Genomic DNA, 24838 nt, shown 5'->3' with positions numbered 1-24838 from the left:
TTAATTATATTTTACTTCCAGCTGCACCTTTTAATTGTTTTTTTAAATGTTCTAATTATTGTTTTTATTATTCAACTAATTCAGTATTTTTTTGCTATCCAAGTTTCATATTTACCAACACATTTTATTCTCTTTCGGGGCTACATTGTAAATGAGGCCCCCCACACCTCATTGTACTGAGTTTTTAAAAAGGCTGGATAAATACCTGGCCATTTCATTCCATGTCTTTCTTTTATTGTAAACTATGGATATTTAAAATGGTATATGTTAAGTTTTAGCTTAGGTTTCTTTTTTGTTGTTGTGCCAACATGTCAACATTTTAGATTTTGTAGTACAACTTGTCATACCTGCTCCATCAGTTACGAAAGTTCAATGAAAATAACATTTTTGTTCATATTTGTGATTCAGTATTTTATATTACAAAGGATTTATACATTTTATTTTGAATTGCTGTGACATGCAACTACACAGAAAAAAATCACTAGTTAACTTCTGCACTATCCGGTTTTTGTTAACGTGGGCTCAAACACGGAACTTTTCATGATAACTTCACTTTTTTGAATATGAACTCACCCATAAATCAGAGAATCTTTAATGTACTTGTCCAGTATTGGAGATTCTGAATCAATGACATGATGAGAAATAACAGTGGAAATTTCAGATTTACTGTCATCCAAAGTTAGCCTCAAAATTCAATATGTGAAAAAAAATGTGTCGAAATTTTTCAAGTATTTTACACATGAAGCTAAACGTTCACAGATATCTGTTTTAATATTTACATTTTACCCTAAAAGATTTCATGCAAATGAGAAATAGTGGAGCAAAGATTGGTGATTATTTTGGATGAAATGACCAAATACATATGTGTGATTTTTTTTCTTTTCTGTGAGCTGCATCGTTGTTTTCAAGTCTAGCAATAATCGACAGCTTTGCTCACTAATGCACGAGTCTTTTTTATGCACTAATTGATCTGCGCGCGGCCTGTCAGGCTCCGGAGGCGGGGGCGCGCACCGCGAATGACGTCAGGGGTGTTTCGTGCAGGCGGACAATGCGCTGAAGTGAAGCAGCAGCTGCGTGTACAACACATACAGTAGAGCGGGGCCTGTCAGCCTGCCAGAGCTGCTGTGGGTCACGATGGCAGGGATGTAAAGCGCCTTTTTCTACATGTTATCGACACGCCGAGGTACGTGGGGAACAACCGGTGTTTTTATTTTTGAAATCCGCTTGTATTTATTGTGAGATTTATTCCAAGAATGAGAGGGAGAGGAGCGCTACGCACGGTGCAGCGAGCCAGGCGTTGTTTATTCCAGTGCGGGTAGTCATTTCTGATTGTGCTGCTTAATTCAGGATAAATAGACATAAACATCTTTTGTTTACAGCATCTCTGTTAAAAAAGGTGCTGTGGAGGACAGGTTTATCGTATCATCTCTTTAAAACGAGTCGTGACGTGCGAGCTGTATGTAAAATGTGGTGATTATTCATTCATTTCATCAAGCAGGTGATGCGCCTCTGGAAAACAGGTGGTGTTGAACATTTTACATGAACACAGAAGCTAAAATCTACTGGAGTTAATGATTGAACAGAGCTGGGTGGGATGGTAGAACACACAAATAAGCCAAGATCTCTGTCACACCTTACTGATGTGGAATAAAGGTCATCGCATTTACATAAGCACTCTACTCATACTCAAGGCTTTTATACTGCTGAGTCCAGATCAGTTATTATAGATCCATCATCTTTTTAAAGGTACTGCAGAGAAATGCAGTACCTGTACTGGTGGTGTTACTGTTAGGCAAAATTCTTGTCCCAGTTTAAGGCCTCCAAGCGAGCAGAAGCAGAAGTAAGAACGCAAAGTTTTATCTGATGTATTAATGGTTACAGTCATAACCTGGATTTATCTTGAAAATAGAGAAGTTATCAGAATATTTTGGTAATCTGCTTAAAAACCATGATACCTCCAGGGATGCCAGGTTTGGTGAAATATAATCTATGATGAAAACCTGGTATCCCAGTGACAGAAAGTAACTTAGTGCATTTACTCAAGTTCTATGCTATACTTCTATACAGCGAATATATCAGCTTTAGGCTAAGTAAAACTACTCAAACACTATTGTTTTGTACAGTTTTGAAGTACAAGTACTTCATTCAGGCATTTCTATTTTGCATTACAATCTATTGTTATAGACTAAAGTTTCCAAAATTTGTTCCCTTTGGCTCACATTTCCGATGTCTACACTGTAAAAAATTTTACAGTGAAAACTGTCAAACCATGACGGTAAAAATCTGTACACTCTAAAACAGTTTGATGCAGTTTATATAACACTGAATCACCATAAGTAAGTTAATCAGGAGAAAACTGTTTAGATTTTTTTCTCTTGAAAAATTACACTTCCCTACTCTTGTACAGTTATTTAATGGAAAAATGCTGTAATATGTATAACAATACTGTAATTTCTGCATTTATTCCTTGAAAAGAATACAGTTTTTCACAGTCATGCTGATAATGGAAACATGCTGTAACATTCATAACAAGTAACATGGCGATTTTGACATTGATTTCATATAAAAAATACAGTTTCTACCTGTCAAATTAATGTACTTTTGTGCTAATAACGGACATATGCTTTAATATTTTTGATAGCTATAACCACATTTTTTGCTAAAAATACACAATGTTAAATACACAAACTGTTGTGCTGATAATGGAAATATCTATGTAATATTTATAAGAAGCTTTACAAACTTTATTTTTATGGTATTTTCATGTAAATCTTCAAGTTTTTAAAGGTTAAAACTTTTTTAAAATAATATTTTTTAAATATTTATTATAGCTATAACTGCAATTTTTACAAATACGTCACTGCTAAAAATACATATATTATGGAGTTAATGTTAACTACACTAACTTTTGTGTTGATAATAGAAAAATGCTGTAATGTTTAAAATAGGTCACACAAACTTTACTTTATACAGTATTGTCATAAATTTTCAAGTTAAACCCCCCTTTTTTAACAGTAGCACATTTTTTTCAGTATCGATACATTTCTTTACCGTAAATGAAGAAAATGCTTTACCATAATTTTACAGTAGCGTTCTGGCAACCACAGCTGCCGGAATTTTACCATATAAATAACAGATTTTTTTGTGTTTTTTTTTGTTTTGTTTTGTTTTTTTTACAGTGTAGGCTTTAAAACGTCATGTCTCTTTCCATTGGAGCCAAAAAAGCAGGACAAAATCAACAGCACTTTCACCAGATGATTACCAAAACCAACGAGCATTATCTGCTTAATAATTACTCATCCTACTTTACACAGTATATAATTTAGCCAATACAGTCCTGATTAAAATAAGCTTACCTGAACACTAGGATGAGACATGACGACCACAGGTGTGTATTATGTCGAGGGATGCAGTTCACTTCCAGGTGAATAAGTTGAATTGAATTTGTGCTTCAATCCGTTCTGTTTGCATATTAAACACACAAAAAAACAGTTGGGGCCTTGGAGAACAAACAGAAACTTCTGTTCTCCAGAAGTTTCCTCTGCTAATTTTGTTCGGCCAGTAGCACCCGTTGGCGTCCTTAACGGCGTCTCAATGTTTATGTTTATTTTCGGTCAGCTGCAAATCTTCGTTTTCCTCCTTTGTTACTCCGCTTTGTCTCTGTCCGTCTAGGTTTAGCCCTCTTTTGATTATAAATCATTGTATTGTTTGTATACAGTCAACGGTAGGTGCAAATTAAGCTAACTAGCGCGAGACGCTACCGCAGTCAAATTAGCACTCAGGTGTGCAGGGTTGCCAGGTTGGTGAGTTTCCGCTGCTTTAGCAATACGAGTTAGTTTTAGTGAAAGGATATATATTAAGTGAAAATCTGCATGCTTATGGTGTACTGTACTTCATATAAATAGTATATGTTTTCAGTCATCCCAAGTTATCCTACACCAGCCCACTATTTATTTATCCATTCTACAGTTTTGCTGCTCAGAAGGTCAACAAATCTGGCAACACCACAGGCAGTGTAGTTCTGAGCAGGTTTGCCATCTCTAAGCAATTCTATGTAAGAATAGCAAAGTTATTTTCAGTATTTTTCTGAATTATGTATGCAGGTTTTCACCTTTAACAGACAACGAATCACTGTCAATTCAGCTTCTTTCTAAAAGTCAGACTTTAACGCTACATTTTCTCAGAATAAATATTGAAACAATGTTAGCAAAACCATACTGATTCAACCAGCATCCTCCTAACACGGCACATTTGACAGAGATTCAAAACTGAAATAATCAGTGATTTTTTTTATGTATTGACATATTTTGCTCAACATATATTAGAAAAGACTAAGACAAAACGCTTCCTTTAGGGCTCATCACTTATCTGCTGAAATACATCTGACATCCTAGGAAATTTGAAACTAAGAAATACAATATACCTAGATACTGTCACGGCGTGAGGGGTGAACCCGAGCTAAGAGCACACAAGCGAGGAAGCGGGGCTGAAGTAAAAGGTGGATTTATTGTACTGAAGGAGTGAGGTAGAGAACTAATAAGTGCAGAGTGAGCTTAACGTAACTAACACAACAGGGAGTGACGGTCCTGGACGACGTCCTGAGCGGTGTGGGCAGGCGGTGGAGAGCGGGCAGGAGAATCCAGCTCCAGGAGGGGGGAGGACAGTCAGAGCAGGCAGGGGATCCGGAAGATGCAGGTGGTGCAGCAGGACTGGGAAAACCGGGCAGCCGGGTGGGCGAGCTGGATAGGAGAAACAGGATTAGTTCACGAAGTATTAGTAGTAACAAGACGTGCAAAAAAGGCAAGAGCGAACGAACTGCGTCAGCAGAGCTTACGATCTGGCAGGGAGTGGACTGTGTGATCGGCTTTTATTGTGGGGATGATAATCAGGTGTGCCTCACTGCAGCTGCCCGGAGTTCTGTGGATGACAATGATTATGAATGAACGGCAGCTGTGAAGGGCAGCTCTGCCCGGCGAGAGAGAGGGAGAGAGAGAAGGAGGAGAGGGAGAGAGAAGGAGGAGAGGGAAGGAGGAGAGGGAGAGAGAGAGAGGAGGAGAGGGAGAGAGAAGGAGGAGAGGGAAGGAGGAGAGGGAGAGAGAGAGAGGAGGAGAGGGAGAGAGAGAAGGAGGAGAGGGAAGGAGGAGAGGGAGAGAGGGAGAGGAGGAGAGGGAGAGAGAGAAGGAGGAGAGGGAGAGAGAGAAGGAGGAGAGGGAGAGAGGGAAGGAGGAGAGGGAGAGAGGGAAAGGAGGAGAGGGAGAGAGAGAAGGAGGAGAGGGAGAGAGAGAAGGAGGAGAGGGAAGGAGGAGAGGGAGAGAGAAGGAGGAGAGGGAGAGAGAGAGAGGAGGAGAGGGAGAGAGAGAGAGGAGGAGAGGGAGAGAGAGAAGGAGGAGAGGGAGAGAGAGAAGGAGGAGAGGGAAGGAGGAGAGGGAGAGAGAAGGAGGAGAGGGAGAGAGAGAGAGGAGGAGAGGGAGAGAGAGAGAGGAGGAGAGGGAGAGAGAGAAGGAGGAGAGGGAGAGAGAGAAGGAGGAGAGGGAAGGAGGAGAGGGAGAGAGAAGGAGGAGAGGGAAGGAGGAGAGGGAGAGAGAGAGAGGAGGAGAGGGAGAGAGGGAGAGAGGGAAGGAGGAGAGGGAGAGAGAGAGAGGAGGAGAGGGAGAGAGGGAAGGAGGAGAGGGAGAGAGGGAAAGGAGGAGAGGGAGAGAGAGAAGGAGGAGAGGGGGAAAGGGAGAGAGGGAAAGGAGGTCAGGTGGGGGTGGAGGAGGGGGCTCTGACAGATACTGTAGTGCATTAAAACTTGTTGGCAGGTATTAAAATGGTTATTATTATCTTGTTCTAAATTAGCTTTGCATGTTTCAATATAAATAATGAAAGAAACTATATAAAAAAAACATACACATTTGAATTACTTAAAAACATGACAAAACGTGATTTTTTAAAAATGTAATTGTGTAACATGACAGCCACACTAATATACCACGATGTCTTTTTCAAAGATTGCCTCCAGACAATTATTAAAGACCTTAAAAAGTTGGATTTTTAAATTATTTTTACTTTGTTAACATGTCCATATGGTGTTTTTTATATGCTTAAAGACACATCATGAGTAAAACAAGCAGTCAACATGATGGCTGAGCATTTCCACATTAAAACTGCAGTGTACTGATGACTCAAAAGCACACAACAATCAATGAAACGAGTCCTGTCAGCTTCCACTGTGGCGCCTTCTGTATTATCGTTTGCTCTCAGTCTCAGTTTCTGGTTCTAACACATATGGCTGCATTAGTCCAGTATTACAACTTGCCATTGTGTAGCGTAGAGTAGTTTTACAGTGTTTGCGCAGCTGCAGGTGAGCTGCTGTCCTCTGAATGAACAAACAGGTGAGGATAGCATGTGCTGGTAAATGATCAGAGTGCACAACCACACACACCGTTTTTGGTCTAGTTTTTCAATATGATTCATGACCTGATGTTGCTTTTTTTTCAGCATCATTTGATCGGACAGCAACTACTAATGACAATGAATTAATTGTTATTTACTCTTTGTCCTAAATCAATCCAACAAGAATGTGCATAATATGGCCCAAACCCAAATGCCAATTGTGATTACCCTGCAGCTTAGTTTGAATTGTGCTTTATGGGTTAATGACTTACTGAGCTGTTTTCTTAAAGAGGCAGACCATTCAATGAGCACAACAATAAGACAAAAATTCTGCCCAAAAAAGAAATACTATGATGAATTCAGCCAGTCGCTGACAGCAATAGAGGGAGGATTCAGGTCTTTCACTTAATTACCAATACAACAGTGTAAAAATACTCCATTACAAGTAAAACACCATCATAAATATTCGATCTCAGTAAATATACAGACATATAAGCAGAAAAATGTGGCTGAAGTATTGAAGTAAAAAGTCTTGGTTTGGTCCCTTTGACTGACATTATATATAACGAGGTTAAATTAAATTATTAATAGTGTAGCATCAGTGTGTCAGCAGCATGTTACTGCTGCAAGTTTGAACTACATTATATTCAGTTTTATGTACAGGGACAGCTGAGGCACATGATTCCTGGGCCAATCATGGCCATTGACCATGTGAGCTAGAATGACTATAAACAACTGAAATGCCCCATAAGTCAGTTAAAACTAAAGAAGCCTCTTAGATAAGAGGTAAAACATCTTTAAGAGCCTAAAAGAAAAGTCCAGTTACTTTCTACTAAAGCTCCTAATATTTACTGAAGTACTTCACTTGAGTATTTTCATTTTATCTTACATTATACTTCCACTCGACTACATTTCAGAGAGAAATTGTGTCTCTAATTTTATTTGATAACTTTAGTTACTAAATAATTCGCATTTTTGGATCAATAGTACAAAATAATCAACAAATGAATTAAGATTTATTATTATTATTATTATTATTAGATTATGATAAAAGTTTACTGATCTTCAAACAAACTACTCAGCTGTAAATAAAGTCCTTTACTTCACCTTTCCAGCTGCTACATTAAAGTGATGAACAGAGTATAATCCAATAACATTGTTTACATTATTGAAATGAGCAGTTTTGCAAAATGTGCACTTTTACTTTTGATACTTTAATGTATTTTTATGTCAATGCTTTTGTGCTTCTGTATACTTTTGTTAACTTGTACATCTAGGCTGTGGTATTGTTACTAAAGTGCAAGATCTGAGTACTTTATCCACATCTTCCCACATACAGACTTGGTTGTATACTTCTAGTGTGATTATATGTGTGAATTTCATAAAATACATATTATATAATACATATTTGGACACAAAGAGTGTATGTAGCTCTTTATCTTAGAGTTCAAGACAATGCACAGACTTTTAATTGCCTATGATTTAGGATAATGACAAAAAAAAACAGGACAACAGACCCAAAAACACAGATATTTAAAACTCCACTTATTATTCAGTAGGAATCTAAATTTCTGTGCTTTCCCCACAGGGAATCTTGAAAAATGGAGGGAGGAAATTTGTGAGTATATCTCTGTACCCGCATTCAATTTCACATTGCTCCACAAGTTCCAGGATTTTAGACTATTGAATATTTCAAGCAGTCACAACGTTGTTCCAACCTTGGTGTCGTTGCAGTGGTTACTCCCGAGACTATCTTGACCGCTTCATCCAAAGCCAGGACTCATCTGTGGTGAACAAGTTCCAGCAGAAGTACTGGAAAACCAAACAGACGCTCATCAAGGTCACTGGGAAGAAAGAGGATGAACATGTGGTGGCATCGGACGCAGATCTGGATGCCAAGCTGGAGGTGAAGCTGTTAAACTGTCTGTCGTGTTATTTTACAGCGTGCTCAGTGGCAGCCATTTTTGCCACCTATACACCTCTGCTACTTTCCCTCAGGCTGATGCTGTACAGACTAAAATGGCTTTTTGATTCACATGACACTAGTATTTGCTCGAGGCTTAAAAGTTACATTAGGAAGGTCCTCAACCTCTGTTATATACGCCTCCATTTCAGGAGCGAGGAAAGTTTAATGGATGAAATCGATACTTGATAAACATCCAACATTAATGTAGGTCATGTCCTCGACAAGCATTGCAGTAAAGTATTTATAACTGGGCATCTACAAGCTTGTTTTTAAAGCTTTAATGTCGCGCATTTTTATAAAAGTCTTAGCATTATACTGCATCCACTGTGTAGATATTAATTTAAATCAATAAAATATCACGCATTTAAGTAGTTTTTTTTTTTTTTATTTGTCTTGTCCATCCAGAGTTATTCTGACTGTCGATTTCCTTGGCTCTGCAGGTCTTCCACTCCATCCAGAGAACCTGCATGGAGCTGCTGAAGGTCATCGAGCAGTACCAGAGGAGGATCTGCTGTATGTTCAAATAAACAGCATTAAGTATTTTACAGAAATTGAAACTTTTGAATTTGTAACATGTCAGTATTTTATTTATATCTCATAAACAAAAGCCATTATGAAGACATCAATATCTAAACTTTTTTCACCACCTAACCAGGATGACAGTTTAATGAAGGTAGTCAAGGTCAAGGTAGTCCAGACTTTGTTCAGGTACATCCCAGTTAATCCCTCCAGCATTGTGTGGGACTCCTCTCTGTTAAGACATGTCCCCATAAACCCACCGGATGGCATCTGTAAAGCAGTCTGGTCAGATTCAGCACCAAAGAGCAGCAGTTGCGAGCCCCTTTTCTCTCAAACATCTCATACATTAAATCATTTCAACCCCATATTTCCAGTTTGTCCTCAGATCACATTTGTGTTTACTGGGTATGTCTGGAATAACATGGTCTAGCTCATGAAAGGCTGGGTGCTCTGAGCAGTTAGAGAGCACAAAGAGACAACAATCAGTCGGTTTTTCTGTCGATGACACACAGTCACATAGAGGTGACTCTGTTGTTTTTAAGGGAAAGTTTCCACCCTGTAAGTTACATGAGTGCAGCATTTATCCCTCAGAGGTTTTATTCCAGAATCTGTGATTTGTGTGACCCATCATTACATAGTATTTCTCCACCGTCTTTGTGAGCTCTTTGCCTTACCTTGGCAGTCACACTCAACATCCCAACTGGGAGACTCTACCAGGAGCTACTGTCTTTAATAACGCAGCTCTCGGGGGTCATGCAACCTCGTAACATTGAGCCCACAGGACTCTGTGGAAATGGTTGAGGTACTAATAATAGAGTGAAGATGATTTCAAAAACAATGCCAAATTTAACTAGAAGACAGAAAATTAACAAAATTAATAACTAAATCAATATTTCCTTCATATCTGGAGAACTGCACCGAGATCTAGCCCCAGTTGATTTAATCTATCCTTTGTCTTCTGTTACTTCATCTCATCTAGACCGACTCCATGATGTTGAGACCAGAGCTCTGTGGTGGTCAGAAAATCAGAACTCTTTTCTCTTTTTGTGGCTAAAAACAGTTCTTGATGTTTGGGCTCATTGTCCTGCTTCGGAATGAATTTCAGGCCAATCACATCAGTGTATAATAAGAATCTAAATGTAACCGAAAGGGCATGATTAAGCTATGTTTAATCTGAATAACATTACCAATCAGACTGAAAAGTTCTGAAAATAAATCTTAAGATTGTATTTTCCATCTGTGCTGTGCAGTTCTTTCCCAGGAGGAGAATGAGCTTGGTCGCTTTCTGCGCTCCCAAGGCTCACAGGATAAAACCAGGGCTGGAAAGATCATGCAAGCTACAGGGAAAGCGCTCTGCTTCTCCTCCCAGCAGCGGTAAGCAACACACATGCATGTACAGTACCACACGTCCTTATCCACATAATTCACATGAAACTTACAGCTGCATTGGAAAGTCATTTTGTGTAAAAGATCAATCAATTGCATCACCTCAAATCCCTAAAAGAGAACAAGCAAGACTGTCTTATTTGTCCAAATGTAATCCCAGAGAAATACTCATTAGCTGTAATCAAATGACACATGATACACTCATTACATACATTACATTAAAAATGAGGATTAAATTGATGTAATAGTTGAATCTGTCACAGTTAGCTAACTCAAAAAACTAAAATAATGACCAATAATACTTCAGGGTTACCACTATTATAATATTTACATATATATTGCTGAGACCATTAATAATGTGGCTGCAATGATTTTGTCAGTGCTCGTGTTTCTTAAAGTTACTATCTCATATTCACTGCTTAGCCTTTATTTCTGCACTGAGCAAGATAAAAAGGTTTTTTATATTGATTCTCCTAGGGGCCTTTGATTGATTTTACTATTTGGTTTTACAAAACACTTTCAAGCTCGTTCTCTTTTGGGCCTCGAAGAGCCGAGATACCTTTTAATTCTGTAAAGAGACTTCCTTTGTGTGCTAAGTATCGTTGGATAAATCAGCAGACTCTAATCTGTAATGTAAGGCCCAGGAGGGACTGAAATGTGAATATCAATGTGGCAACGTGCTGATGTCTAAAATGAACATAGTACTGGTAATTTATCACAAATTTTCCACACGCAGCACTTTAATACTGACTTTAACACTGCCTCCTATAGATTGGCTCTGAGGAACCCTCTGTGCCGTTTGTACCAGGAGGTGGAAACATTTCGTTATAGAGCCATCTCCGACACTTGGCTGACGGTGAACAGAATGGAGCAATCCAGGACTGAATACCGAGGAGCGCTGCTTTGGATGAAGGACATATCTCAGGAGCTCGATCCAGATACGCATAAGCAGATGGAGAAATTCCGCAAGGTTAGTCTTTCATACGGTGCATCAGTCAGAATCATGAATCTATGTAATAATGGCTGCATTCCTTTTAGTTTTGCCTGTCAGGGCTCTGCTAGGCTTCATAGTTCACTGGGACACTTGAGCCATTGCTGAGCTGCACATGCTACAAGTAATAATGTCTATATGCCAACAATAATAGGTCACAATTTATATACAGCATTTAATACAACAGCCTTCAAATTAATTGCTCTTTTGTTAAATTGATGGCTCAGCCTGCAATCCACTGTGGATATGATGGAGAGCTTTTCCTGCCGGGAACAACATGAAAACAGTCATATCAGAAGCAGTGTGTGGGGAAAGTGGCAAAATATTATGACTACAACAATAGCAATTTCCTCATTTGCTGTAGGGCGGCAGCAGGTTTTATGGCTAATTAATCTGTCAGTTCTTTTTTCGATTGAATGTTTAGTTTGAAAAAATGTCAGAAAACTGTGCAAAATATCCATCATTGGCTCTCAGAGTCCCCTTGTGGTATCTTCATGTCTATAGTTTTGTCAGGCCAACAGTCAACTCATCATTAACTATCAACTAATGATAATTTATTCGTCATTTCAGCCCTAAATACCGATTGTGATTGATGCCATCCAAAATGGAGGGAGAGATTATGAAATGGAATTAATCTTTTCAGCGCAAAAGAACTGTGCAATTAAACAGGGCTGAAAGTGGGACTAGTACTTTTTTTTAATTAATAAATGAGCACTAATTTGGAATATGTCTGCACTGTCATTATTTTTCATGATATGTTGATGTTATGTGGCTACATGGGCAATCAACCCCACAAATGGACCTTATTGTTCTGTATATTTGTTGAGACAATGTGAATACAAACAGAAATTCTGCTCCCAACTTGGAGCAGCATTGCAATATTATATTTCCCTTAAAACTTAATGAACACTAAAATTTCTGGCCTCTTACATCTGAGAGGTTTTTTTTTGTTGTTTTTTTTTTGTTTGTTTGTTTTTTTTTACCCTCGTATTGTCCTGCGGGTCAATTTGACCCGTTTCAAGGTTTGAAAATGTGGGAAAAAATATATTTTCACAGTGAAACTTCTGATGTCCGCATTTTCAACATTTTTGGGAAATTTTTGAAATTTTTTTTTGCTGGAAAAAAAGAAATGCAAAAAAATGTTTCTTAGGAAGATTCACAAAAAAAATCAACCAAAATCCAGCAAATTTTGCTGGATTTTGGTTGATTTTTTGTGAATGTTCTTAAGAAAATATTAGAAGTTTTACTGATATACATGTAATCACTTTAGATATTTTTTTAGGATTTTTTTGAAGATTTGTACTCATTTTTTGAAAATATTTACAAGAATTTTCTTGCCAAATTTGAGAGATTTTTTTTTAAATAAAACTTTTAAGGGAAACCTTTAAGGAATTATTGGAATTTTCTTCCTAAAGGTTTTGCAAATTTTCAGAAATTTGGGGATTTTTTTTGCTAAATTTTTAGATTTTTTCAGACAAGGAAACAATATTTTTTGGTGCCTGTAAATGAAGACAACAGGAGGGTTAATCATATAATTGCGTTTAAGTAGTCAAAAAAAACAGACCACTTACAGAAACATGCCACAAGAGGGCAGAACACACCCACAAATGATGGACCAACATTAATGCCAGCACATTACACTTGCACAAACTTGAACTGTGCTATTGGTGTTTACACTGAGTGTTACCTTTGTTTGCGACATCCCATTCCTATCTTTTCTGTCGCAGGTTCAGGCCCAGGTGCGCACAACCAAAACAAGCTTTGACAAACTGAAGAATGACGTGTGCCAGAAAGTCGACCTGCTGGGTGCGAGTCGCTGCAACCTCCTCTCTCATGTCTTAACCACATACCAGGTAGACCGCAGCCCCCATCTGTTTGCATACACTCCACTGACGTTAAATATGGCGTTTTCAGTGGGTTTGCCAAAGGCGGTTTTGTCAGGAAGGAAGACAAACATCAAGGGAACAAAGGAGAACAAAACATTGCATGGAGGAATATCAGTCACGTCACAGAAAGTTGGAGACACTGTTACACATGTAAATTAAATTACATTTTTAAACATGTGCCGTTTACAGTTGTTCATCTATGTTTCAGACAACACTTTTACACTTCTGGGAGAAGACATCCCACACTATGGCAGCCATTCATGAGAGCTTCAAGGGCAGTCAGCATTACGAGTTCTCCACAATTAAGGTTAGAAAGCATCCCGACCTCTGCAGATCCAAATTTAGAGAAAACTGGAGACACAGTTAATAAGCAATGATTTGACTATTCTTCCAGACCTTACAAGACCCCATGGACAAGCTAGCTAAAAAGAAGGGGAAGAAGAAAACCAAAGCAGAGTCAGAAGATGGAAAGAAAGCTGAAACCACAGACAACCAGTGAGGTTTTTTGTTGTTTTTATTAAAAATCTACTGATCTCGTCTTCATCTTTACTCGTGCAGGTAGACCAAACACATGCATGCCACACTGATAACTGAACCAGATTAGTATTTCTGCACACCTGTTGCTCACATATGAACAAAATGTTACAAACTTATCTTCTGCTTGTCATATTTATAGGCTCATCTCACTTCAAATAAATGAAAATGAAAACACCCGCGATAAGACAAGAGAAGGTAAAAGGCAATATCATTAAATCTGTAACCGCAATATGTTTTTAGATGTTATTTTACTGCATAAATGTGTTTTTGTTCAGTTTTCCTGTCTTATAATCGTTTATAATATTTGAGGAATTTTAACATGGTATTTTGGGGCATTTTTGCTTAGAAAATGACTAATTGATTAACATGATGAGTCGTCTTGTAACTGACCACCAATACAGAATAATGTGTGAGGAGCTTCTGAGCACATAGAATGGATTAAATCATTCAAATCATAGAGAAATTACTTATATTTCTGTAATCTGCCTACACAATTTTGTTTTTCCTGATCAGATCTTCTCTCTGCTGATCCAGAGGTGGAAGGAGAGGAGAAGGACAGCATGGCCTTACTCAACGAGATCCTTGGCGGTTTGTCTGTGGACGACAGCGACTTTTCTCGTGAGTGGACGGAAGTGTTCGGAGAGACTGAGGAGGGAACAAGCGCGGCATCCGGTAGACCAGCAGAGAGCCAGCAAAAGGAAAACTCATTCTTTCTGCCATCGCAGCTGTTGGACCAGAGCTTGAATAATCTGCAGTCTTCCGTCTCAGGTCAGAAAAGACTGGTCTCTGTGTGTGTGTGTGTGAGTCAGATAGAAAATGGGCAAATGGGTCCAAAAAGGTCTTTAGTGGCCAAATAATAGACTATTTGAGTTTTCCACCAAGATAAAATCATGCAGAGCCTCAACAAATTATCCACCTTAATACAAATTTAATTAAATCCTGAGCTGAAACAAATATGCTTGAAAGCTAAATAATAAGTTACATTGTTTTTCCATGAATGAGTACATTATAAAATACAAAAAGCAGAGCGCTTTTTTTTCCCGCCTTGTTCTGGCTAAATGTTTCCACACGGGGAGAAAAGTGGCTTTATAATGATTTATCAAGCCCATGTCTGTCAAAGTAATAGAAAGAGGCAATTAGAATATGGCAATTAGATTTGCTTACCCGTAGGTAATTGCAAACTACTTTCCATTTCATCTGAGCCTGGGCACAGGCTGCTGCGACAAAGCCTGGTTTTGCTGATTTGGTTTTTTCTTTATCCAATTTGGAGGGCTGTGGGCACACGTGCAGATTTCAGGAGGGATGCGAGGGATACATCCCCCTCAATATTAAGAACACATGCATTTGTCTCTTTCAAAAAAAAAAGAAAAGAAAAGCAGCATAGGACTTTTTTTGGAATAAACACTTTAACGTTTATGCACTGTGCCTGAATTTTGTGCTGTCTTTTACACAAATTATGATGTTTCCATTGTAAATTGATGCAGAAAATGCACAAATTAGAGCATAAAATTCAACATAATACCAGTGGGGGAGGACATAAGCTATGCTTGTGGCTGTGAGTAGCACTGCTATAAGGAAATGTAGACTTCTAGTTTGCATGTATGAATAAAACTCATGATATGAGCTTTTGATTTAGCATGAGTGTGAGGTTTAACTGTGATTCCTGCATTCAGAGTCACCCTCGCTATAGTCCTGCTTGCTATAAAGAAAATCAAGGTCAAGGAGAAACAAATGGCACATTAGTTTAGATGCAGGGAAGATGGTTTTCTTAAGAGAGGTTGAGAGTCCAGCTAATCAACAAAGCACACTGCGGACTCAATCTCCTCCTTATAAAAAGCTGTCAAAACTAATTCTAGTTTTTCTTCTTTAACAGATATGACAGGTTGAATTTAAAATTGCGGGACCACAAAACAAATACAATATATAGGCCCTGGGTCTGTCAACGTAATTCAGTCTGAACTGTGTGAACGCATAGAACTTGGTGGAAGTATAAAGCAATTATAAAGTGCTAAAGCAGTAATCAGTCTGCAAGTGCAGGTAGAAGAGTTTGCAGGGACTGACTGAAGTGCAAAATAGCTTTTGACACCATGCGAGGACGCACAAATCTGCCTCTCTGCACTCTTAACTTGTTGTGCACTTATTCATTAACTCTCTACTTCGCACTTTCGAAAGTTGGCCAAGGTTGATCACATGAAGGGTTTTGGCTGTTAGCAATCACATCACAACTCACAGAAGGAACTGTGTGGGACAGCTCAGGTTTTGACGATTCCATAGCATTCAAAGAGGTCAGAATCAGCACAGCAGAAAGCTGTTTAAATTTTGTTCCCAAAACAGCCAAATCCTGAAAGAATCACAGAATTTATGAGACAGTCCAGCCTGGCAAATCAAGAACAAAACAGCTAGAGACAAAGAATGTAAAACAAATCATGGAGGAAGGAAATCCCCAAATTCTCATGAGCAGAACACATCCAGATGCAATAAGGCTTGAAGGTGCAGTTAAACAACAAAACCTGTAGCAGATTTACAGCCTTGTCATCTGTGTGCATCTGTCTACAAAACATTTCATTCAAAAATTGGCACACTGGGACTTGCTGATGGGCAAAAAAAACAACAACAAGCACCTATGATATACCATCATGCACATGCATTAGTTTGTATTTAGAGCATGGGCTGTTAGTTACCAAGCATAATATCAACAACATATTCTACTGTTCTCCCTCATAGTTCATGGACACACAAAGCATACAGTTTTAATAAAGATGCCTGAAATGAGCCATCAAAGGTGCAATTTCAACGTGTAATCTGTAGTTAATAAACAATTACAAAATGTTAGCCTTGAAGATTTATTTGTTGGATCATGCTTTGGCACGTCAACTGTCCCCTGATGATTAATCCAAATCTGCATCTCCACTTCAGATTGGGCCGGGATCATTCCACAGCCCGTCACCCAGGCAACAGAGCACTCATCTGGATCCAATCAGAATCCTTCTAAGCCAGCAGTAAAAGGTAGGACCGGGCCAAAAGAGTAGTATGTATAAGATTTATTCCAAGTCAAATTAAGAACTATGTTTATGGGTACCTAATGAGAACTTTTAGCTTGTTCACATTCATATTTCTGGACCTCAACCAGATGCAGTCCGAGGACAAAGATGCTGACAGCAGCTTGTCTTGGTGACATTTACCTTTGTCATTTTACAGATGCAACAGGGACTTCCAAAGATCTCTCAGCTTGGTTCAACCTCTTTGCTGACTTGGACCCCCTCTCCAATCCAGATGCAGTCGGCAAAGCAGACACCCAGCACGAACTTCACAACGCATAGTTTGCCCCGAGCATCATGTGATCTCTTTTAAAACGGAAACATTTGGAAGGGATACAGCTGCATATTGCTGCCACTGGGATGAGAAAGAAAATCTGATTAGACCCACAATCAACAGGCCTCATGCAACAATAACTCATACAAACAGATTCAAAGATGTCTGATACAGAAGTGGCATAAGAGTAGTTTCAGGTCCTTCAGATTTCTTTTTGGTACAAACTAAATTTACAACTGATAGGTAGGTAGGCAGATTGTCTAACTCCCTCCACGACCAGACAACAACACACACTTGCTTGACTTCATTACATTTCCTCAATCCTTTGAACCCCGAACCACAGATCCAGAAAGTGAACAGAAAACAAAATCCCCAGATTGGGGTGCAGAAGGTTAATACGGACCAATTTAGAATTCAAACATGATACTTAATTTATCATGGCTTTAAATGATTTGAGTTTTTCCTGTAGATTGCATGATTTTATTGGCATATTTTGACACAGCAGCTCAGGAGTTAGAGAAACTGTCCCTCTGAAAGCTGCCTCAAGGTGTCCAGTTTCATTCTGTTGCAGCACTCCAGTATTCATCTGTTGGTGACATTCAGGTCCTCTTGATTGACTCTTATGTCTCTTGCGACGTGCTGCTCTGATGAAACTTCATCGGCAGCTGTAACAGTAATATATATGACAACAAATGTTGCTTAATGTGTCGAAGTAAAATTGAATCCAGAAATTATTCTTTTAACGATAAAAAAAAGGATCTTGGTGTTAAAAGACAACAATGTGTCTAAACCTAGAAATCAGAATATATCTCATGGTGGCAGTATTATGCTGCTGTAAATGTCCCACTAACAACTATCAGACTTCTTGTGAACAAAGAGAAACATTTACAAGATGACCGTATTAAGCCTGTTGGTTACTTCGCTGGGTTAAACATTCAATGTTTAGCATGGATACCTCAGTATGAGTTTGGAACAATAAGCCTTTGACGTTCGCTGCCTTGGAATTCTGTAGTCTCTCGTAGCATTCATGCTTTATTTTCCAATTCTCATTACTGAAGATTGCAAACAGGGAAAACTACTTTACAGCGGAAAGAAAGCAAACATGACAAAGATCTCAGCGCAGTCGCTCGTGTGTTTACAAAGGAGTGCAACAAGTTGACTGGAGGAATTTTAATGCAGTCAAAGATAATTATTCAAAAATAAACTGGCATATTTCCCTTTCATTGATCTATTCAACACTCCAAACTGAATTACACCACATTTGAAAGGGTGAACTTTATCCATCAGGAAGTTACTTTCTTTCATCAGCAAAGAAGTTTCCTTTAAAAAAAAAAAAAAAGCTACATGCTTTCAAATTTGTTTGGTACATGCAATATTTGTGATCCCCTTTTAAATATATTGCAGAAGTGTGTGGATTTGTCTTCAAGTAAAACACACACCTGCCATCTATTACTGCATGTTGCATGCCTTGTTTTATGTCATCCAGTAAATGTGACTGAATGGACAAGGTTTTACATTGAGATTTTTTTTTTTTTTTTTTTTTTTTTTAAACATTCTTTGACATTTGTATTTATTTCAGTTATTGGCTTTTGTGAGGAAATATATGCGTTTCCAGAGTATTATTCTCCCAGCCGAAATTACTGGAAAGTTTGACTACTGAACTATGAAAATACAATCTCTTACTGGTATCAACTCCAATGCTGCATAAATTGAATATATATCAGAGCAAATGCCTTAATCTAATCACATCAAGAATATCGAACCTCATGAGAATTATCTCAGTCCTTTACAGTATATTAGAAAAGAGTGTACATTTATTTTGTTGTAGCTTCTCATCGTGTCATTTTTGATGTTCAAGCCATGTGGCATTTGTTAATGTCCGTTTATTACCAAATCCATCAATTGCCTTACCTTGAATCCTATTTGTATATAAATGTCATGCTAATTATTACTGATCACTAGTCACTGTCTTTGTGTATGGCCTTTAAAAAAAGATTACATACCAATCCAAAAAGACATTTTCTGTTTTCTTTATTGAAAAACACACAAGATCTACATAAAAACGTGTAATACACAGGAGAACTGAATCATCATTGCCAAACATGGCAACCATCTCTTAACTGGGGGGCACAATTAGCTAGTGAATATAATCAGAATTAGTATGATTGAAACTCCTGGAGCTGCAAGCAGAACAGAACATTTCAACTTAATTTGTGTGGTATGTGCAGCAAATGTTCATATTTGTGTTTCTTTGTGCAAGTGGTTAACGAGACAAAAGGTTTGGAATAAAGGATTTACTAGTTACATCCTCATCACAGTTTAACTGGCATAAATCAGTCATGCTTTTGTTTTGTTTCTGCTTTAATATGTTCTGAAAACTGAACTTGTGCAAGTAACATTAGGCCACATGTGGTTGAAACTGTGTATCAAGCCAGACTGTGTAACACAATGTTTTAGTGTAGCTTTACTTCAAACAATAATTAATTGCACTCTTTTTTGGATTGCTTTAACTTACAAATTGGTCTAAAATAAAAATAGTGATTATCATTTAATTTTCAAATAAGTGCTTAGGCTTGGTTTTAATGATTAGAGCCTGTGTCTGAAACAGAATGAACTGGTGTTTAGATGTTGCTGAATTGTTCATATAAAAACTGAAATACACATAAACATGCTGCTTCTGTCACAAAAACGGTGCCCCGTGTGTTCCGAATCCATGTCAGGCCTTTCATCCTTTTGTAATTTGCTTTGGTACATATTTAACAAAGGGGTTAAACAAATGACATAATTGTCAACTTTTAACTGTGCGAGGGTGCAGTTTATGTAGCCAGTTCCATTGACCAATGCAACAGCCATCTCTGGAATGTGTCTTAGTACCTGAAACTCTAACCTGAACAGGTTAACTTATCTGTCACAAGCTGTGACATCAATCAATTGATTCAGTCTGTAATAACATCCCTCTCCAGGGGAAAAAAATTACATTTCTGCAAAAGACTGGAATGTCTTTCTTAAGAAGAAAGTCATAAACACTGGGGAAAGGCAACATAGTCCAAGCAAATACATTCTACATGACCTGAGTTATTGTTCTGGGTAGTGTGGGGGGAAAAAACAAGTAAAGTGAGGAGCTGTGTGCTTTGTGATTGGTGATTTGGTCACTGAATAAAGAGCTGATATTTGCCTTTTTTGTTTAGCTTACCAAGTTGTATTAGTGATCAAACTAGGAATGCAGGTCTAAGTTTTGGCTTGTAAGCCTGCGGGGTGGAGGCTGTACTCAAGCAACTGCTGGTTTCACATAGACATTTGCTACAAATACATTCAGATAAACAAGTAAAGAAAGAGCCATGGCCTGCATCCTTCTGAGCCAGGTCTAATGTAGGGCAAACTATATGACATCACAAAATGCTAAACATAAAAAACATATATGTATTTCAGATGTTAGCTTGCTGAACACTGAACAGCTAATAAACTGGTTAGATAACATGAGTATGATGTGTTTTGCCTGATATCTCAGACTCTCGTGAAAGTTTTTGGGATTTTTCCTTTGACTTTATCCTGATAAAACTGCTGACACTAAGTAACACAATAATTTAAGCAGTCATTTCTATTTTTTTTTTTTTGTAAATAAAGCAAAGCTATTTTTGTTATGGGTGTTGTTGCGGTACAGAGAAGAAGGCTAGGTTAGTGATGGATGAAGAGAGGCTGTGCCCAAGGTCAGCAACAATGCCCAAACCATCAAGTATTCTTATTAAAACATCAGTTCACCTACAGCTGGGCTAACACTAGGATCAGCTCATGCAGCAGGATGCTGGTACCATTATGATGCTAGGCGTTTGTCATTTCCAGACCTTGGGCACTCCCTGCTGGCTAACGTTAGGATTATCGGAGTGCAAGGACTTTTTTTTTTTCTTTCTTTTGAACCATACCACCTAACTAGTTGCAATATTTTAACTGTAGGTGGTCTGCTCACGAATACCTGAGGACTAGCTGGTGAGGAGTACTTGTGCTGAGCCATCTTTCCCCACATCTGCGTCAGGGCTCTGGCTGTCTGTGCTTTTGTCTGAGTTTACGCTGCTGCTCGAGTCGGTGCTCCTGTCTGTGGAGGTTGCAAAGGTAGCTAGTGGTGCCATGGCCAGCGTCGGGGTCACCTGAGGCCTTGGGCTGTTGTTGCCATAGAGGCCGGGGTTGATGGAGGAGCAGGAAGAGGGAGACACAGGGGAAAACAAAGACGAGCAGAGGAGTTTCACAGGGCAGAAGGCCGAGCCCCTGGGAATGAAGTTCACCTTGTTTTTGTCGGGACACGAGAAGAGTGGGAAGCCTTTTGATTTGCCAGACCTGAAGACGACAACACAAGTCGCATTCAGTATTTTGGCTTGTTAGTTTCTATTTAAAAGACCGTTCTGATTAACTGCAAGTTGTTTATGCTACACCGCCACTTTGCCGTCAACTCTGCCACCCACAATGCAAATAAGCTTGTTGGCTTTGTTGGACTATCCAAAAACAGAGACTCCATGAAGCAGCATAATAAACTTTTTGTTGCTGTTGTTTTAATGATCAGTACACTCTGTAGACAATAACAGAACTGTGCAGTAGCAAGTGTCAAATACGAGGGTGCATTTAAGAACATAAACACATCGTAAAATCAAAAACAGTACAAATACTCACACTAACTCGTCAAACACTTTGACCCTCTCACAGCCCTCTGGAGGTTCCCGTTTGAACATATAGCTGTTGTTAGGTTTGGGAGATGTGGCAAACTTGGGGAGAGGAGAACTACACACACCGTCTGCAAATAAAGAAAAGAAAAGCGACAATTTGCTTAAAGTAGAACTGCCCATCGTTTGAAAAGTTTCACCACAAATGTTTTTGGTACTAATCCTTAATCAGCAAATGGCTTTATATAACGCAAAGTGACACATTTTTCTTAGCATCCACAGCTCTACTGTAATGTTAGCAGACTTATGTCAGACAATCTAATGCACAAAAAAAAAAAAAAAAAAATCCAATCTATGCAGCCAAACCAGTCTTTTTTCTACTGCTTTTTGGTGGCAAAACCTGGCACCATCATTAGTCACTGCAACTTGACAGTTAGGTGATTAGTTTTATATATATATATGTTTTTTAAAACTTGTAGTCTTTAGCCTCAAGGAACAGTGACACTTCAGTCAACTTATCACATGTCAAGATGTCAAACAGCTCTCTGCAGCCTGTAGTGCTCCCCAAAAAACAATAAACAGAGAAAAGTAAAATCTGCATTCTCCTGGAGCCCTCTGAAACCAAAAAGCCTGCCAGTGGGTTTGAAGTGTACATTTAAAAAAAAAAAAAAAAAAAAAAAAAAAACTAAGAAAAAATAAATGGCAAAAATCCACCATTCCATTCATAGCTTCATTCTACATAGTTTTAAAAATAAAACAAAAAATCATGTGGTCCTCAGTGCAGCCAAGAAGCCATTAGTGATTCAGCTGCAACCAACAATCATGACAAAAACTCAGGGACTGTTCAGCTGAACTGCAGGTTGTGTTTACACAGAGGAGGTAGGAGATAATTATGGAAACAAATTTAAAGTTCACGTAGTAAAAAATAAATCTTATGTCGAGCTTCCACCTGTGAGCACATTAAATGTATATACTGATTCCAATTTTTTTCAATAAATAATTGAAGAAGCTCAACTTTTGTTTTTTAATAATTTATGGCAGTAGCTGTGCCATACAGCACAAAAGACACTTGAGTTCTCTCTACTTTTATCTATTGTGCCGTTTCCATTGAGGTTCAGACTTTTATGTCTGAAAAATGAGCCCACAGTGAGAAAAACTGTGAGATTATCTACAAACGCCCAGAAACAACTACTTTCAGATGATGAATTCACTGAACCAGACAGCTGCATCTGGTCAGCTGTGAAGGCGCACCTTTGTCGATTTCCTCAGCAGAGCAGGGGCTTCCCTCAGGGGACTGGAGGTGGTCAGAGCTGCAGGGGCGAGGCGACGGGCTAGATTCACCACTTGAAGGGGCCTGTGTGTCCGTGTCACGTGTCTCCCCACCGTTGCTGTAGCGGTGTGGTGGGAAGGGGGCACGGCGGCCATCTACTGCATCCATGGCCTATGAGGACAAAATGCAGAGGAGCTGGTGAGAAATCAGGCATTAACATACATGAATCCTAAAAGGGTAAAATGGTGGTGCTTACTGATTAGAGACACTAAAAACTCAAAGGTGACAATTATTTCTCTATACCACTCACTCAAACTAATAAAAAGATCCTGTGCAACATGCTACCTGCTCACTCACTGGAGCTAAAATGTTCCAAATCTAAGAATCGCTGCAGCTAAAAAGGCCTATGGTGTGTTTGTATGTCTGTTTAAAGGGCAATTGGAGAAGCAAACACCACACCAGATGGTAGCACTTGACGGTAGATGAAGTGTGATGTGCAGAGCGTTCTGCTTTGGCACAGCTGATTCAAAGGGGAGAGCAGAAAAAAAGGCTCAGTGCACAGCAGGCTGTAAATCTGTAGTGGTGTGTATGTTTGTTCAAGTGTTTAAACTGGATGTGTGTGTGTGCCTGCGACTTTCTAAGTGGAGTTTTACAGACCTGCCAAGGTTTACTACCCCACATCAGACAAGACTTACAGGTCTCCTTGCCTCTAAGCATTTTAATTCAGAGCAAGTGAGAATATATGTGCCTTACTGTCTGATTGCACGGTGTACAATATTGCAACTGACTGTACAAACTTGTTTGTTTGCATGTAATGAAATTTAAGCACAGCCTAAAGTTATTTTTGATTCTATCTATCTATCTATCTATCTATCTATCTATCTATCTATCTATCTATCTATCTATACTGACAGCTTAAGTACATTCATGCTTACTTAAATGATACAGTATTTATCCTTAAAATCCAAATATCAATCTTGTGCCTTTTCTAAGTAAATGTATTAAAACACCTTTGCTAAGTGTTATGTTTATGCAGTGGTTATTTGCTGTAAGTGGTTCAGTAAGGGCTGAATAATATGTCAAATGTTTACTTTGTGGAAAATTAGTTATCATAATATACACACCAAAGTTATATTAAGTTAAAAAGTAACACAGATGATATGAGCAGCATTGAGTCACAACAGGGGCTGCACAGTGGCGTAGTGGGTAGCACTTTCGCCTTGCAGCAAGAAGGTCCCTGGTTCGCGTCCCGGCTTTCCCGGGATCTTTCTGCATGGAGTTTGCATGTTCTCCCTGTGCATGCGTGGGTTTTCTCCGGGTACTCCGGCTTCCTCCCACAGTCCAAAAATATGCTGAGGTTAATTGATTATTCTAAATTGCCCGTAGGTGTGAATGTGAGAGTGATTGTGTGTCCTTGTATGTAGCCCTGCGACAGACTGGCGACCTGTCTAGGGTGTCCCCTGCCTTCGCCCGAGTCAGCTGGGATAGGCTCCAGCCCCCCCCCACGACCCTAGTGAGGATTAAGCGGTGTATAGATAATGGATGGATGGATGGAGTCACAACAGTATATGACGTGAATGGTTACTGCCAATGTGGACCAGTCACAGTTTACAGGGCTGTTGTGACTCAGGCCATTGATCTGAACTCTGCTTATGTTTGTTGATGAGATGTTATCTCTGGCTGTGGAAGTCAAGTACTTCATTCCATCTCTCCCTGTGTGCAGATGCGAGACTGATGTCTTGTCATCACAAACAGTGCAGATTAATTTGTGAGCAGCCTTTCAGTTTTTGCCCTGTATGTGCTCAAAGCAATTATTAAAATGGATGTCTGTACTTGATTTAAAAGTCTAGTGCAGACAAGGAACGTACTTGTATGGGATAGCTTGTTTTATATGCATAATGATCATGTAGGTGTAGGTCTCAGTATTCTTTAATGGTTTTGTACATG

At 38.9% G+C, this 24838-nt stretch overlaps 2 protein-coding genes across 7 annotated transcripts in view; one reads left to right on the top strand and one right to left on the bottom strand.

Annotated features, from left to right (window-relative positions):
* Positions 1 to 1028: 1028 nt before the first annotated feature.
* Positions 1029 to 18517, top strand: ica1 (islet cell autoantigen 1). 3 transcript variants are annotated; one of them, XM_055013478.1, is made up of 13 exons: positions 1030 to 1183; positions 7964 to 7993; positions 8110 to 8281; positions 8782 to 8854; positions 10111 to 10234; positions 11018 to 11216; positions 12965 to 13090; positions 13332 to 13430; positions 13518 to 13618; positions 13800 to 13855; positions 14195 to 14428; positions 16577 to 16666; positions 16859 to 18517. In XM_055013478.1, exons 2-13 carry the CDS (start codon positions 7977 to 7979, stop codon positions 16978 to 16980), a joined length of 1413 nt encoding a protein of 470 aa, XP_054869453.1. In that variant the 5' UTR covers positions 1030 to 1183; positions 7964 to 7976; the 3' UTR covers positions 16981 to 18517. The 3 variants fall into 3 exon arrangements, 2 of the variants coding, with proteins under 2 accessions (XP_054869453.1, XP_054869452.1); XM_055013477.1 differs by having other exon boundaries at positions 14174 to 14428; XR_008602704.1 differs by lacking the exons at positions 14195 to 14428; positions 16577 to 16666; positions 16859 to 18517 and having other exon boundaries at positions 1029 to 1183; positions 13518 to 13681.
* LOC111582286 (glucocorticoid-induced transcript 1 protein) overlaps positions 13620 to 24838 on the bottom strand; it is a 26557-nt gene continuing 15338 nt past the window's right edge. For 3 of the 4 annotated variants that reach the window (XM_023290893.3, XM_023290896.3, XM_023290897.3), the window contains exons 7-9: positions 22873 to 23062; positions 21632 to 21752; positions 18987 to 21301 (exon numbers count right to left, since the gene is read on the bottom strand). In XM_023290893.3, coding sequence (XP_023146661.1) covers positions 20950 to 21301; positions 21632 to 21752; positions 22873 to 23062 — 663 coding nt within the window. In that variant the 3' untranslated portion in view covers positions 18987 to 20949. Of the gene's footprint in view, positions 17054 to 18986; positions 21302 to 21631; positions 21753 to 22872; positions 23063 to 24838 lie in introns of those variants that run through there. The other variant, XM_055013476.1, reaches the window with a different exon arrangement.

This window comes from Amphiprion ocellaris, chromosome 9, assembly GCF_022539595.1.
Source record: "Amphiprion ocellaris isolate individual 3 ecotype Okinawa chromosome 9, ASM2253959v1, whole genome shotgun sequence".
In the NCBI taxonomy this organism is placed as follows: domain Eukaryota; kingdom Metazoa; phylum Chordata; class Actinopteri; family Pomacentridae; genus Amphiprion; species Amphiprion ocellaris.
This window is presented reverse-complemented; position numbering and strand designations above follow the sequence as displayed.

What these genes read in the sequence shown, in the direction of transcription:
- ica1 (XM_055013477.1), top strand. An exon ending in TGCTTCTCCTCCCAGCAGCG is followed by an intron (nt 10,235 to 11,017) that starts GTAAGCAACACA and finishes TGCCTCCTATAG; the next exon opens with ATTGGCTCTGAGGAACCCTC. An exon ending in ATGTCTTAACCACATACCAG is followed by an intron (nt 13,091 to 13,331) that starts GTAGACCGCAGC and finishes TCTATGTTTCAG; the next exon opens with ACAACACTTTTACACTTCTG.